We start from the raw sequence: 17,290 nt of genomic DNA on the forward strand, positions 1-17,290 counted from the left end.
ATCCCTTTTGATTAACTTTGGCTTGAAGTTTATTTTATTTGATATGAGTATGAACACCCCTGCTTGCTTCCAAGGTCCATGTGAGTGGTATGATTTTTCCCAACCTTTCACTTTCAGTCTATGTATGTCTTTTCCTATCAGATGAGTCTCCTGTAGGTAGCATATTGTTGGATCTTTTTTTTAGTCCATTCTACTAGCCTATGTCTTTTGATTGGTGAGTTTAAGCCATTAACATTTAGGGTTACTGTTGAGATATGGTTTGTATTTCCAGCCATATTCATTTATTTTTGTTCTTTAACTTGATTAGCTTTTCCTCTTTGGTTAGTGTCGGAGTCCAGCTCCAACAGGGGGTCTCAAGAGACGAACAGATGGTGAGGAGTCGGTGAAAGGGGGGTGGAGAAACAACACAGACATCAAAGTGAAGGTGCTGAATCCCAATCTTTACTTGTGAAGTTGATCATATATACTTTTCATTTTGGCAGGCTCACAGTACTCTGTGGTTGCAAAACAGGAATCATTATTCAAAGAAACAAAATATTGCATAGCTACAATTAGAATAGAAGAATTTATCTAGGCTTATGCATAAGCAATCATTTTTCCTTTCTGTTCGAGTTTTGCTTTGAGCTGTTTCTGTTTAGTTAACTTTTAATAATAGTTAGAAATGTCCCAACTATTGGCCTATACCTTGACAATTCTTTCTTGACTTACTGACTGGAACCGGTGCCATGGTTACAGCAAGTGGTTAACTTGTTATTAATTTTAATCAAATAAGAGTAAGAGCACAAACCATTGTGCTCAGGAACAAGAACAAGTTGCCCAGTACTAAGCACTAATCTGTCTTCTTAACATTAATTTTTCTTCTCTAGATTTTAATTTAATTTCTCAAAAACTTCCTTGACAGGAATACAGGGAGTTTTTCATTAGACATTAACAATTTATGCTCCACAGCTGAATCGTTGCATTTAGAGCAAACAGATCTATTCTTTAGAAGTAGTTGCATTAATTGAGAAAGTCATGTTTTTTCCTTCATACTTAATGGTCATATGAGAAGTCACAACTATACTTATTAAAGGAATACAAAAACAAATCAGCCCATTCCCAGAAATATATTGTGCTCCTCCAGAGGATGGAAGCCTTGTGCCATCCACCTCAGTAGGGCCTTGCCATTGCCTGAGTCAGTGGAGGGGCGCAGCAGGTTAGTTTTTCCTTTACTGTACTACCACCCACTGTTGGTTTTCATTGTTATTTTTCATTTCCTCTTCATGTAATGTTTTGCCAAGGATGTTTTGAAGCGCTGGTTTTCTAGCTGCAAATTCTTTTAACTTTTGTTTATCATGGAAGGGTTTTTTTCCATCTTCAAACCTGAAGCTTAATTTTGCTGGATACAAGATTCTTGGTTCTAATTCATATCTTTCAGCATTTGAAGTATGTTGTTCCAGGATCTTCTAGCTTTCAGAGTCTGTGTTGAAAGATCAGACTAGTTGGTTTACCCCTAAATGTAATCTGCTTCCTTTCTCTTGTGGCTTTTAAAATTCTCTCCTTGTTCTGTATGTTGGGCATCTATCTTCATTATAATGTGTCTTGGTGTGGATCTCTTGTGATTTTGCATATTTGGCATCCTGTAGGCTTCTAGGATTTGGATTTCTGTTTCATTCTTCATGTCTGGGAAGTTTTCTAATATTATTTCATTGAACAGATTGCTCATTCCTTTGGTTTGGACCTCTATATCTTCCTGTGTCCCAGTAACTCTTAAATTTGGTCTCTTTATGCTATCCCATATATCTTGGATGTTCTGCTCATCGTTTCTTATCAGTCTCGCTGTGCTGTCTACACTCTTTTCGAGATGATATACTTTGTCTTCATTGTCCGATGTTCTATCTTCTAAGTGTTCTATTCTACTGGTGATACTCTCATTTGAGTTTTTAATTTGGTTTATTATTTCCTTCATTTCCAGAATTTCTGTTTGGTTTTGTTGTTGTTGTTGTTGTTGTTTGTTTGTTTTGTTTTGTTGTATAACCTCAATCTCCCTGTAGAGTTGATCTTTTGCTTCTTGGATTTGTTTATGTAATTCGTTGTCAGAGTGATCTTTCATTGTCTGAATTTGCTGTCTAAAGTCTCCCGATCATCTGAACCATGTATATCCTGAAATCATTCCTTCTGCTGCAGATGTTATCTCTTATAATGTTGAATTGTCCTGCAACGTTTGTGGTCCTTTCTTTCCTTGTTTTTTTTCATGTTGCTCACATTTCTTTCCAGCTCTGTGTGACTGTTGTTTTTAATATTTTTCCCCTATATATTTATATTGCTCTTGTATAGTACCAAAATCTCTCTGATCAGCCGCAGAACCACACTGGTAGCTATGCCCACCAATAGATGGCGAATAAGGTTTTCCAAGATGGATTCCGTCTGTTTCCCTCATAGGGTGTTTGGTGTTGTGGGGGGTGCTGGGGTGACCTTGTGCTGTGTTCAGAGCTTGGTCTGGTGACCCACAAGCAAAGCCTCTGCATTCTGCGCCATCTTCCGTCTGCACCGGCCGCACCGCCTCATTCCATTATGATATGACAGAATGCAGGATCGTATCTCTACTTTTTTATATTTGCTAAGATTTGCTTTGTGACATAATATATGGTCTATTTTATAGAAGGATTCATGTTCTGCTGAGAATAAAGTGTATTTACTTGTTAAAGGATGAATATTCTATATATGTCACTTACATCTAAGTTATTGATTTTTGTTATTAAGTTCTGTAGTTTCTTTATTCAGCTTTTGTTTGGAAGATCTATCCAGTGGTAAATAAGGTGTGTTAAAGTCACCCAAAATTATTTTGTTGTGGTCTATTTGACTCTTGAATTTGAAAAGAGTTTAATGAATGTGGTCACTCCATTGTTTGGGGCATACATATTTATAATTGTCAAGTCTTGTTGGTGTATGGTTCCCTTGAGCAGTATGAAATTTCCTTTATCCCTTTTGGTTAACTTTCCTTGAAGTCTGCTTTATTTGATATGAGGAGGAAACCCTTGCTTGCTTCTGTAGTCCATGTGAGTGGTATGATTTTTTCCCAACCCTTCACCTTCAGTCTGTGGATGTCTTTTCCTGTGAGATGAGTCTCTTGGAAATAGCATATTGTTGGATCTTTTTTTAATCCAGTCAGCTAGCCTATGTCTTTTGATTGGTGAGTTTAGGCCATTAACATTCAGGGTTATTATTGAGACATGATTTGTATTTGTAGCCATTTTTGTTTATTTTTGGTATTTAATGTGACTTGGTTTCTCCTCTATTAGATTTTCCATAGTGTAACACCTCCCTCTGGTGATTTTTCATCCTTATTTTTTATTCCCTCTTCTTGGAATATTTTGCCAAGAATGTTCTGTAGTGCTGGCCTTCTTGCTGTAAATTCTTTTAACTTTTGTTTGTCATGGAAGGTTTTTATTTCGTCATAAAATCTGAAGCTGAATTTTGCTGGATATAAAATTCTTGGTTGGCATTCATTTTCTCTCAGAGCTTGGTATATGTTGTTCCATGATCTTCTGGCTTTGAGGATCTGGGTTGAAAAATCTGCTGAGATATGAATTGGTCTCCCCCTATGTGTGATCTGATTCCTCTCTCTTTGGCTTTTAAGATTTTATCCTTATTCTGTGTGCTAGGCATTTTCATTATAATGTGCCTTGGTGTAGATCTATTATAATTTTATGCGTTTGGCATCCTGTAAGCCTCTTTTATTTGGTTTTCTAATTCATTCTTCAAGCTTGGGAAATTTTCTGATATTATTTCATTGAAGAGATTGTGCTTTTCTTTGGTTTGAAATTCTGTTCCTTCCTCTATCTCAATAACTCTTATATTTGTTTTTTTGATGCTGTCCCATAATTCTTGGATGTTCTATTCATAGTTTCTTACTATCTTCACTGTGTCATCAACTTTATTTTTCAGATTGTATACTTTGTCTTCATTATCTGAACTTTTTTCTTCCAAGGGATCCTGTCTGTTGGTTATTTTTTCTATTGAGATTTTTATTTGGTTTATTGTAACCTTCATTTCAAGTATTTTTGACTATGGTTTATTTTTTTTTCAGAGTCTCTGTTTCTTTCTTGAAGTAATCTTTTGCTGCCTGTATTTGCTCACTTATTTCTTTGTTGGAGTGATCAATTTTTGCCTGTTTTTGCTCTTTTAGGTCATTCTTTAATTAACAGATCATTTTAATTATGAACCTTCTGAACTCCTTCTCTGATATTTCATCAACTTTGCTGTTTATGCATTCTGTTATTATAGTATCCTGGTTTGTTTGGTGTACTTTCCTGCCTTTTTTTTTTTTCATGTTGTCTATGTATTTTTCTTTCTTGCAGCGTGAATCTGAGATATTACAGTTTCTACCCTGTATTTTTGTAGTACCCATGAAGATTATCTGTGCCTCACCTTGAAGTTAGTCTTTAAGACCCTGGTGGTGTCCCTGTATGTATGCTACTGCATCTAAAGATGGTGGTGGCAATAGCCGAGGTAACTTGAGATAATAGTTGAGGTGCCCCAAGATGGAAACAATGTCTTATAGATATGGGGCTGAAAGGGTGGGCCTCACACTCTCTTTGGAATGCCTGCTCTGAAATGTAGCTGCTTCTAGTCCCTATTGTCAAAAAGTTTCCTGCTATGTGGGAAAGGCTATGGCAGTGACTACAGTGTCCCAAGATGGAAGTTGTTTAGGCTTAGGCTCCCAGGTGGGGGCGGGGGGGACAAACTCGGACCTACTCTGGACCTGGATCCTACGCAAGTTGTTGTGGGTGGATCTGGGCGAGGCCTGGGCTCCTGTGGTAGTTGTGAGCCTGGGTTACATGCAGACTGGTTTGGGCAGATCTGGGCTGCTGGGCTTGACCTCCCGCAGTAGTCTGCTGGTTGGAATGGGTGGTCCTATGCCAGAGGCTGGGCTCGGCAGGGTGTCTGCCAATTGAGGGGTGGACCTCTGCCTATTGTGAACCTGGGTCCCACGCAGGCAAGTGTGGGTGGATCTGGGTGGCTGGGCTTGACCTCCCGTGGTTGTCTGCTGGTCGGAAGGCCTGATTTATTCTTATTTGGTCAATTTCATTGCCATTACCCTCACTTTCCCATTTCTCCTACCCCCCAGCCTCATCATCTACTCAACTTGTCTCCCTTCTTTTTATTCAAAATCCCTCTTCTCTCCTGTTTTCTTTCTGTCTTCCATATACAAGAGAAAAACCTAAACCTTGACTTTCTGAATCTATCTTCATTTAACATGATGTCCTCCAGTTCCATCCATTTTTCTGCAAATGACCTAAGTTCATTCTTTTTTTTAATATTTTTTTTTATTTTTTGGAAGTAGTTGGAAACAGTACTTTTATTTTATTTATTTATATTTAAGTGGTGCTGAGGATCAAGCCCAGGGTCTCACATGTGCTAGACAAGCACTCTATAACTGAGCCACAATCCCAGCTGAGTAAGTTCATTCTTTATGACTCTGTTGTGTATATGTGCCACATTTTCTTTATCCATTCATCCATTGACAGAACCTAGGCAGTTCCACAATTTGGCAATTATGAATTGCTCTACCATAAGCATTGGTACACAATGTATTGCTATAGTAAGCTGACTTAGTTATTTTTTATGAATACTGAAGATTGAGTGGTATAGTTGGATCATATCATAGTCATTTGAGGAACTGCCATACTGATTTCTATAGTGGTTGTGCTAATTTATAATCCCAGCAACAGTATAGGTTTTTTCCTTTTCTCCACAAACTCACTAGCATTTATTATTATGTGTGTTCTTGATGATTGCAATTCTTAACTAGAGGGAGATGAAATCTCAGTGTAGTTTTGATTTGCATTTCTCTAACTGCTATAGATGTTGAACATTTTTTCATGTATTTATTGGTCATTTGTATTTCTTCTCTTGAGAAATATCTGTTTAGGAAATTTTTGTATTTATTAAATGGGTTGTCTTTTGTGGTTACATTTTTTTTAGTTTTTCTATATTTTGGATATAATCATCTGTCAAAAGAGTAGCTGGCAATGATTTTCTTCCATTCTGTAGCTTTTCTCTTCATACTCACCTTTGCTGTGCAGATTAATATTTTGCCATCCCATTTAAATTTTCAGTTTTATTTCTTGAGTTTGGGAGTCTTATTGAGGAAGTTTATGCCTGTATGCATATGTTGGGTTGTTGATCCTCTGTTTTTCTCTAGCAGTTGTAAAACTCCTGGTCTAATTCCTAAATCTTTGATCCATAGTATAGGCATACATCCCTTATCAGATATATGATTTGCCAATATTTTCACTCATTCTCTAGCTTTTCTTCTACTTTCTTGATGGTATCCTTCAAAGCACAAAAGTTTTAATTTTAATCCAACTTACCTATTTTTTCTTTTGTTGCTGTGCTTCTAGTGTTCCACCTAAAAACATTATCCATAGGTCATGGAGATAAATTTTCTTCTAAGAGTTTTTGTAGTTTAGCTCTTACATTTAGATCTATGATCCATTTTTAGTTAATTTTTATATATGATATGAAATAAATTTAAGTCCAACTTCATTATTTTGTATTTTTGCATCCAATATTTTCAGCACCATTTTTTGAAATTCTATTTTTTTCCATCTTGAATTTGAATTGCCTTGACAACCTTGTAAAACATTAGTTTATTATATGAAAAGATTCTGAAATGGGAAATTATGTAATCTGATTGACATTTGAAAAGGATCAATCTTTCCAAAGAACACATTTTAGAGAGGCAAAAGGACAAGACACCACCTGGGATACTGTTATATAAATCTAAGCTAGAATCTAGTGGTGGCTTCGACTAATGGAAGCAAAGAAGATGGAAAGAGATATAAATGTTAAAAATATATTTTGGAGACAGAATTGATTTGCCTAATTGTCCCTTTTTTTCCACTTGTCAGTGTCACAATTATCTTTTCTCATTTTTTCTTTCAAATGATCTGAGAATTTTTACTAATGTTTTTGTATGTCTTTTTAAAAAATGTACTTTTCTTATTTCCTGTTTCTGTAATAAGCCTCAACGTTTTGTTACTAAAACTACAAACTAACGTGTATCTAAACCTATCTTTTTCCTTCTTGACTATCACCTACATTCTATTAGTTCTCACCTCATCAAGGGTTTTCCTTTATTCATTTCTGTCTCCTTTATCTTTAATATTTTTCCTTGTACTAACACTATTCCATGAGATGTTAATGTGCTAATGTGTATCCCATCTTTTTTGAAGTCAGATTTGTTGGATATAATTTTTATGTAGTAAAATTTGCCCTTTTTATTGCATCATTCAGTGAGTTTTGATGATTGTATGTCATTGTGAAACCACCATTACAGTTACGATAATATGGGCCAGGCTATAATGGTCAATGACTAAACAGACTCCATTTTACCCTAAATCTCCATGTTATGTAAGAAATGCTTCTCCCTTGAGAGAATTCTGCCTCTTCCATCCTGATCCTGCTTGGCACACCCTGCATAGAAACACAGATATTTCTGTTCTTATATGATGAAAATTTTTTCTCTTTTTGGTTCCATTTTTTCTGGGCAATGTATCCTGTCAGATAATGTTTGTCTAGATGTTAGTAAACATTCTTTAAATCATACTCAACTAGGGTCATTTTGACCCACTTCCCCTTCTGCTTATGATTTTAGATCTCATGATGTTTGTAATTTTGAATCATAGCAAAAGCCACTTATAATTAATATACTGACATGTTTTACTTGTGGTTTTAAACTATAAACGGTGTGCTCTAACGCCTGGAGGGGGTCAAGGCGTATAGACATGCAGCCTGCCTCCTCATCCCGCCAGCTGGTGCCTCCCCAGCTGGTGAATAAAGATGGCTCCATCCTTTACATTGAGACTGTCTTGGTAATTTATTGCAATCTCACTGTAACAAAGAAATAGAACATTTTATCACCCCATAGTTACCCCTGCACTTTTATTGACAGTGTACCCTCCTTTTTCAGCCTTGGCAACCCCTATAGTTTTGCCTTTTCCAGAATGTAATATAGATAGTAACATATATGTATATTTTCTCTCATATGTGGAAGCTACAGAGAAAAAGGGGAAAGGGTGGGAAGTGGAATCCCAAGAAAATAAAAAGGAGACCAGTAGAGTAAAGGAAGGAGACAAGAAAACAGGAGGAGGGAAAAGAAAGGAGAGGAACTAGGAATTGGAATTGACCAAATTATGTTGTGTGTATGTATGAATATGTAACAACAAATGTAATGATTATGTACTAATAAAGAATTAATAAATGGGCTGGGGATGTGGCTCAGTGGTTAAGTGCCTGTGGGTTCAATCCCTGATACCTCCCAAAATAAAAAATAAATAGTGATATATAGCATATGGTCTTTGTGATTAACTTTTCACTTAACATAATGCTTTTGAGATTGATCTATATTATTAGGTCTCAGTAGTTTCTTGTGTTTTTTAATTGTGCAATTGTATTTGGTTATATGAACTATTTATCCTTTGAAAGCAATTTATAGTTTTTGTTATTATAAATAAGCTGCTATAAACATTCAAATTCAGGCTTTTGTGTGGACATGTTTTCATTTCTCCTGAGTAAATACCCAGGAGTAGAATTACTGGTTTATGTTTAGTAAGAAGCTGTCAAACTGTTTTTCAAAGTAATTATACTATTTTGCATTCCCACCAACAGTTTATGAGCATTTTATCTGCTTTATATTCTTGCCAAGCCTTGATATTCATTCTTTAATTTTAGCCCTTTTAGTAGATTATGTAGTAGTTTCTCACTGTTTTAAATTTGTGTTTTCCTAACGACTTAATCATGTTTTCTTGTTATTGTTTTTCATCCCTGTCATTACAGTACTAAACCTAACAGGCATTTGAGGTCAGAAATCAAACATGTACTAAGTTTCCATTTACCTTACAAAACAAAGACCTGAATCACCATTACTATCACCACCCCACTTTCAAATATATTTTTGTTCAGGTAACCAAAGCCCTTGTTAATAAAAGAACCATAAGCTTAAAAAAGATGTAAACAATGATAAATTCTAGGGAGGATGTAGAGAAAAAGGAACACTTTTACACTATTGGTGGAATTTTACATTAGTACAACCACTATAAAAATCAATATGGAGGTTCCTCATAAGGCTAGGGTTAGGGGCTGGGGTTGTGGCTCAGCAGTAGAATGCTCACCTAGCATGTGTGAGGTTCTCAGTTCAGTCCTCAGTACCACATAAGAATGAATAAATAAAATAAATATGTTGTGTCCAACTACAACTAAAAAAAAACACTAGGGTTAGAAATGGTACCACCATATGACCCAACTATACCATCCCTAGGTGTCTACCCTAAAGAATTAAAGTCAGCATACTATAGCAATACATACATACTTACATTTATAACATCACATTCATAATAGCCAAATGATGGAACCAACCTGAGTTTCTGTCAGTGGATGAATGGATAAGGAAAATGTGGTATAATCTATGGTTTTATTCATCTATAAAGAAGAATAAAATTATGTCATTTATAGGAAAATGGATGTAATTTGAGAATATTAAGTGAAATAAGCCAAACTCAGAAAATCAAGGGTCTCGTGTTTTCTCTCATATTTAGAAGCTAGAGAAGAAAAAGGAAAACATTGGTGGCATGGGGTCTCATGAAAATAGAAGGAAGACCAGTAGAGTAGAGGAAAGGAACCAGGGGAAGGGAGGAAGGAAAGAAAAGTGGAAATACTGGGGAATGATATTGGCCAAATTATATTTTTATATTGTGTGCATGTACAAATATGTAACAACAAATCCTGCCATTATGTAAAATTATAGTATACCAACAAAAACATGGAAAAACTAATAATAATAAATATCTGTGTCAACTAAATGAACAAATGAATACATGAACTGATCAAACCATGCAGTTGATATTCCATCTTATAATTCTTGTAGAATATTTTAATACCTGTCCTTTTACTGATATCACATGTATTCAGTTAGTGTGACTGGGGACACAAGGGAAGCAAACTACTTTTATAGCCACATACTTTGTCTTCACCATGCCTCAGTTTTCCTGTTAAGTTGGTAGGGAACCTTAGCATGAAGAGATTAAATGAGATTCTGTGTAGGGACTGGAAGGAGATGAGGGACAAAGGAGATATTTCTCCAAATTTTTCAAAAACTACATCTATGGGCTGTTATTTTTTTAGTTCAATAATTTCCATATGGAATTACCTATATTATTTGAGAAATAAAATATTTACTGACTTAAATTCTGCCACAGTCCGGCTGGGCACAATAACCGGGAGGTGACAAGCAACTTGAAGGTTGAAGTGGGAACTCAAGGTAGCGGGCACCCAAGGTAGCAGGAGCCGCTTTATTTCGGTACAGCAGAGGTATATACACCTTACTGATTACACACAGCTTGTCTCAATTAGCATAATCTAGATACAGTAGTCAGCCAATAAGGAATCCTCATCATCTTAATGGCTTGGTGGCGTTGCTTCACAAACCACTCCTCCTGGCAAACTGCCAGGTGCCATCTTGACTTGATTGCAGCCCTCAACAAAATTCTGCTTTAGTTATAACATATCATTTGTTTTTTACTTTTCACTCAAATCTTTGTAAGTCCTTGTAGTGTTTTTTTCCCCTTAGTCCTAAAATAGATTCTCCAGAGTTACATACAGGAAGATGTAAATTGGATAATGTACATTCTTTTAGCTGTAATATAATTAATATTTTTATTATGATCAGAGTTCTCACATCAAAGATACTTGTTAATGGGATTAGCATTGTGCCAGGTGCTTTGAGGGAATTGGGGAAAAATATGACACAGTCCTTATTACTGCCCTTCTGAGATATAAAACACACAGCCACAACAAACATGTAAACAGCAATATCTGATCTGGCAGTTTGGAGTGTCTGCTGCATGTTATTTGGCACAAAAAAATAGGGTGTCTTGCTACTAGATATGTGTTTTGGGCCTCACCTATCTCTTACTAGCTGTCCTGTAAGTATTTGAGGATTCTGTGTGTATACCTTTTTTAATTTGTTCTAAAGTGTAAAGTTCTTTACAGTTTTCTTTCTGCTTCCTACTTTTCAGTGAGCGGTTTCTGGTGAGACTGAACAAGAATGGTGGGCCAAGAAACCCAGAGAAGATAGACCGAATGTGTGCCCTTTTTACAGTATGTGCAAATTTTCTTCTCCCCTCCCTTTTTTTGATATTGACTCTAACTGCTATACAGCTATTGTGACCTTAGAAACGAGCATTTATTATTTGCTTCACACTGGGGACAGTAGGATTTGATTTATGTTTCTATCCAATTTAATGAAATATTTATAGAGAACCAAAATTATGTGTGGTTTTTAACTGCACCAGTGAAAGGTACTTGATTATATTTCTTTAATAAAAATTCAGATTTTATAAACTACTTCCCACAAAATCTGGCTTAATTGTTTTACTATTGTTATCCAAGGCACTGGGAATTTCTCTGATGTGTAAGCATAGTTTTCTCTTAAATGTGTCCACTAAATCTACACTTTAGCAGTCTATAAGTAAGTTCAAATAAAGATAGAAAAACTCAATAGTCCTCTTTCAAATACCAGATGGGAAGTCTTCTTCTGCTGTGATCTGAACATTCGGATTTTTTTCTGAATAGCCATGCTGTTGTTCATGGTCTCTGCAATCATGGAGCCATCAACTCAGAGAAGGTTGTGTAATTTGCTTAATGAAAAGTGTTAAACCTCACAATACCACATCGCCTTGTATATTCTTCAAATTGATTCTGATTTATTTTTGTCCCATTAAAAAACTATCCAACTTTGAGTTCACTTATTTGCTTAAAAAGAAAATAAGACTGGGCTGGGGATGTGGCTCAAGTGGTAGCGCGCTTGCCTGGCATGCGTGCGACCCGGGTTCGATCCTCAGCACCACATACCAACAAAGATGTTGTGTCCGCCGAGAACTAAAAAAAAATAAATATTAAAAATTCTCTCTCTCTCTCTCTCTCTCTCTCTCTCTCTCTCTCTCACCCCCCTCTCTCACTCTCTCTTTAAAATAAATAAATAAATAAATAAGACTGTCACAATTTTAAATATATTTTGACTATTATGGGTTCTTTGATCTGTTTCAGTGATACATCAAAAGATACATCAAAATTCACTGAGCTTAGGAAATGTGATAGTCGCAAATTGTCAATGACCTTGCATGTGGTATGTGATTGATAAGTGATGTCTAAAAATTTACATTATGCCTCATGAATGCAAATAGTATTTATCTGGGATATAATGTGTGATTTTCTTTGAAAGTTAAAACTGTATTTGTTTATCTGACTTTAGTTCATTTACTATACCTTAATCTTTCAAAATGTCAAATGATGTCATTACAGAATTAGAAACTACTTTCACAGGAACAGCTTTAACTTTAAATGTTCCAGATACACAAAAATATTTATAAATCTAGCCAAGCTAAAATAATGTTTTGTCCATCTTTGAACTCAGTATTCAAGGCTTAGAAGGTAATGAAAGAAGGAAAAGAGAGTGCCTAACCACTAACGTGGTTCTCTGAGACCTTGCTTCTGAAACAGAAGGAGATGAGACACATCTCTCTACAATATTTCAGTAATTTTGGAAGGTGTTTTCAGGTCCTGGTCCTCTAGTATCTAGTAAAATAACAGGAGAAAATGTTGATGCCTTTTTTCTTGGATTTGTGGGAACAGACCCATGTATATGTGCAATCCTCAAATATGAATGAGTAGTCCTTGTCACTTGAAAAATGAACTTGATTATGATGATATTTGGATGTAATTGCAGTAAAATAAAATTTTCATTTAGAATTTAATTATATGTATGGGCCCAGAGGCCAAAGCTGTAGTTCCAATTTTATAAATCAAAGATGCATTCAACACTCATGATGTGCTCCTGTTCTGCCACACTGAGAAAGAACAAACCTACTACATATATTGCTTCCATAGTTCACTTTGTAGTACAGCCCTGGATTTTTAAAAGTTTCCAAACAAGATTTGAGGCATTTTTACAAAGCACATGAAGAAGATTAGCTTAGTCAGGACTTTCATGTTTTACGTTTTTATATATATATAAAGTTTGGTGAGAACTGTTTTCTTATTATCCAAGACTTGAGTTAATCCTATAAACTAAAGGAGACTTCCAGATTGCTATATGTGCTACAAAGTCTCAATAAATGCAAAAAAAATGCAGCCACAAGTGGAGTCAAGTATGGATGTCAAAATACATTCTACTGTCATGTATAACTAAAATGAACAAATGAAAAATAAAAATGAAAGTAAATGCAGCCACAAAAATAGTTGATGCTGATCTGTTTATCTAACTTAACATCAGGAAAAGGGTGCCAGATTTAGCAGATTTCAGAGCCACATTACATTCACATTATCAGTGGTACAACCCTTTCTCTTTGAAACCTTATTATCTCTGACTGTGTTAGATTTTAGGGTTTCCTGTGAAGAAAGAATTTATTCAAGAGTGTTTCATATTTACATGAATTTCCAATACAATGAGGAATTTGTTGACTTTCATAATAAACAATGGCTGTATATATGAGTGAGAGTATATCTATGTGTATTTACTCATTACTAGATATCCAACACCTCACACACAGTGTGTGATAAATACTGAGGTCTCAAAAATTATTTTCTACATAAATAAATAAGTAAACATATGCTACTTACTGTTACGTTTGAGTGACCCACTGGAGAATGAACTTGTACTATTTTCCCTGCATTAGTTGGAATCATATTTTGTACATTTATTTATATTTTTCCACATTTCAAAATGGGATTTTAGGTGCTGATTTCTTGAAGTTCTGAAATTATTACTCTAATAACCTATTTCTTATTTTCTGCAGCTTAAATGTTAAAAAAATGGATATATTTTATATTTGTAAGTCCCATTATCTCTATAGAAAAAGAATAGCTCAGGTATACGGAAATAAATTAACTAACTTTTCCAAATTTCAAACTGAACATAAATAACTGAGATGTTGGGCCTTGAATCACTGTCCTCACTCATCTCTACCCACTGTGTAGTGGGTCACCAGCTTCCTAGTTACATAGGTTCGGAGAGTATAGTCCAGTGAGCATATCTAATTCCTGCCATGCAGTTAGGATTCAAATCCTACTCATTATATGATGAGTGCATCATCTCTCTTTCCATCTTGATTTAACAGGTCTTTGTATTTTAACATGAGTAGCCACACTTGGTACTTAGTCTTCAAGAGTATGGTTTTTAAAACTTTTTTATTTGTTTTAATTTGTTATACCTGACAATAGAATGCACTTTTATATATCATATATAATGGAGTATAATTTCTCATTCTTCTGATTATACATGATGTAGAATCCCACCGGTAATACAGTTATATACGTACATAGATTAATGTCTGATTCATTCTGCTAATCTTCCTACCCCCATAACCCCTTCCCTCCCCTTCACTCCCCTCTGCCTAATCTAAAGTAACTCTATTCTTCCCTAGCCAACCCTGCCATTGTGAATTGGCATCCATATATCAGAGAAAACATTCAGCTTTTAGTTTTTTTGGGATTGGAATATTTTACTTAGCATGATATTCTCCAGCCTCATTTTATTAAATGTAAGTGCATGGTTGAAGACAGTTATCACCGGGTTATTAAAAACATACTTTTCTTTAAGGCTGAGTAATATTCCATTATATATATATATATATATATATATATATATATATATATATACACACACACACACACACACACACACACACACACACACATATATATATGTATGTATATATATGTGTGTGTGTGTGTGTGTGTGTATATATATATATATATATATATATATATATATATATATATTATCACATTTTTTAATTCATTCACCCATTGAAGGAACCTAAATTAGTTCCATAGATTAGCTATTGTGAATTGAGCTGCTCTAAACATTGATGTCAATGCATTACTGCAATATGATTTTAAGTCCTTTGGGTATAAACCAAGAAGAGGGATAGCTGGGTCAAATAGTGATTCTATTCCAAGTTTTCTGAGGAAGCTCCATACTGCTTTCCAAAATGATAGCATCAATTTGCATTCCCACTAGCAGTGTACTAGTGTATGTTTTTCTCCACATCCTCACCAACATTAATTGTTGTTTCTTTGCCATTTGATATTTTGAGTTACCACAATCTAGACTATAATAGAAGAAATCATTTCATTTTGAAATTTATCAAACCTTTCTAGATCTTTCAGTTATAGACATATTTTAATCTCCAAAAGTGTAAAAATGGTAACCTGTTTTTCAATTTCTATTTATTAATTAATAACCATCTTATTAAGTATCAAAATATAGCACTATTTGGATAGTATTATTTTAAATTCCATTATAAATTAGAGGAATTTCTGGAATGGAGCCTGAAACATTTTTTTCAATATTAAAAGACAACTTTCATGTAAAAATATATCTTTATGATCCAGAAATATCAATTATGTTAAATTATTTTATAGCCTATTTCATTATGTGTTAACTATTGTAAGAGTGCTGTAACTGTCTAGATTTTAAAGGCGTCACGTTTATATCAAAATTAGTCAAATTTAAAACACTAAACATGAAAAAAAGCTTCACTTTTACCATTTTACATTAGTTTTTAATATCTCCTTTTCTTTCATGTGTTCAGGGTCATTCACCATGGCAGGGCTGAAACAAGGGTAAGGCAAGCAAAGTACAGTATCCTGAGAGTGAACATCCTCCTTAGGGGCCTTGCTTGCTTCACCTTAGTGCTAATCCTCTAACAGAGTATAAAAATTATTTAAAACTAAAGTCACTCAAGATCATGACTGACCCCCTCCATTGTCTTTTTTTAATTGGGATCTGGAACCAATCAAAAGATGAAGTATGAAAAGGAAAGGGAATTAAGGGACTCTTCTCTCATTCATTATCACTGAATCACAGTAATAGCCAGAAGTGAGCAGTGAGTTGATAACCTGATGAAAAATATGAAATGTAACATATATTAAAAGAAGTTTTATTATTTCAAGTATAATGTACTAAAATATAAGTAATCAAACATTTTATTTTAGAATGTGTTCTGATTATGAATCCTTAATGTGTAAGAATGAGTTTTGTAACTGTGACTTAAAATTTTTCTGATTCTCAGAAAACACTATTTGTTTATTTAAAGGAAACCCTTAGGCCAGGCATAGTGATGCACACCTGTAACCCTAGCAACTCTGGAGGCTGAGGAAGGAGGATCAAGTTCCAAGCCAGCCTGGGCAACTTAGAGAGACCTTATCTCAAAGTAAAAGACTAGAGTTATACCTCAGTGTTAAAGCTGTCCTAGGTTCGATCGAACTGGAAATAATAATAATGGAAGCCCTTAAATTTTTCCAATAAAAACATTTTTAACTTTATAAATTAGCATAAATGATAAATGTCTAAACTTTGAAATGTACATCAAATTATCAAGGTTTAATTAAAACCAAATTAATCATTCTTTTGAGTGCTAGGGATTGAACCGAAGGCCTTATGCATTCTAGGCAAGCACTCTACCACTGAGCCACATCCCCAGCCCCAAGTGAATCCCTTTTAATAGTCCTATGCTCTGATACCAAGCAAGTCAGGCACCTCAAATTAATCTCTTTTAAAGGTAACATAGCCTAAGTGTAATAATCATTTGTGGACAATGGTGCTGAGGGCCATTGCCAAGTAGGAATGACGCATCGAAATTTCCTTGTTCTTCTATTTTATCCAATATTTGACTTTAAAATTCTCTCTTCTACCTTTTTCTATCTTGAATGTCTATATCTAAAAGTTGTCTTAGCCTTTTGTATTTTTTATCTAAAATACCTTTATTTGACATTTTTAACCATTTTTTTATCTTGTTTCTATCTTCTAGTTTTCTTCTAAGGTTTGTATATTCACCCTTAGTTGCTTTTTTTTCTCCTAGTTTTCTTTTGTTTCCTATTTTTTGGGTTTAAAATTCTTGTCTTTCTACATCTTTTTTATCTTCCTATATCTTTTTTATCTTTCTACATCTTCTCTCTTTTTTTTTTTTACCTTTCTGTACTTCTGTTTTTAAAGTTTTCCTTGGGCCAACAGAGGTGAGGCAAAGAACCTCACCCCCCCCCCACTGGTGCATAGGCCTATCCACAAGTATGGCTGAATGCTGGACCGGTAGTCAGTGAGGGGTTAATCTGATTGCAGTGGTATCAACCTAAGACAGGAGGCTGACGCCTAGAGGTCAGTTTTCCCATGACGGGTAAGAACCATATGTTGAATTGGACAACCTGCCAGGCACAGTCCTTAAGCCACATTGCTTGTTGTTTAATT

At 34.9% G+C, this 17,290-nt stretch overlaps 1 protein-coding gene across 1 annotated transcript in view; it reads left to right on the forward strand.

The window, feature by feature from the left end:
* DOCK3 (dedicator of cytokinesis 3) overlaps positions 1-17,290 on the forward strand; it is a 695,231-nt gene that overhangs the window by 486,389 nt on the left and 191,552 nt on the right. The window contains exon 10 of the mRNA XM_081301421.1: positions 11,061-11,142. Within this exon, the coding sequence (XP_081157547.1) occupies positions 11,061-11,142 (82 nt within the window). The remainder of the gene's footprint in view (positions 1-11,060; positions 11,143-17,290) is intronic.

This window comes from Spermophilus citellus (genome assembly GCF_964194105.1).
Source record: "Spermophilus citellus genome assembly, chromosome: 7".
NCBI classification, from domain to species: domain Eukaryota; kingdom Metazoa; phylum Chordata; class Mammalia; order Rodentia; family Sciuridae; genus Spermophilus; species Spermophilus citellus.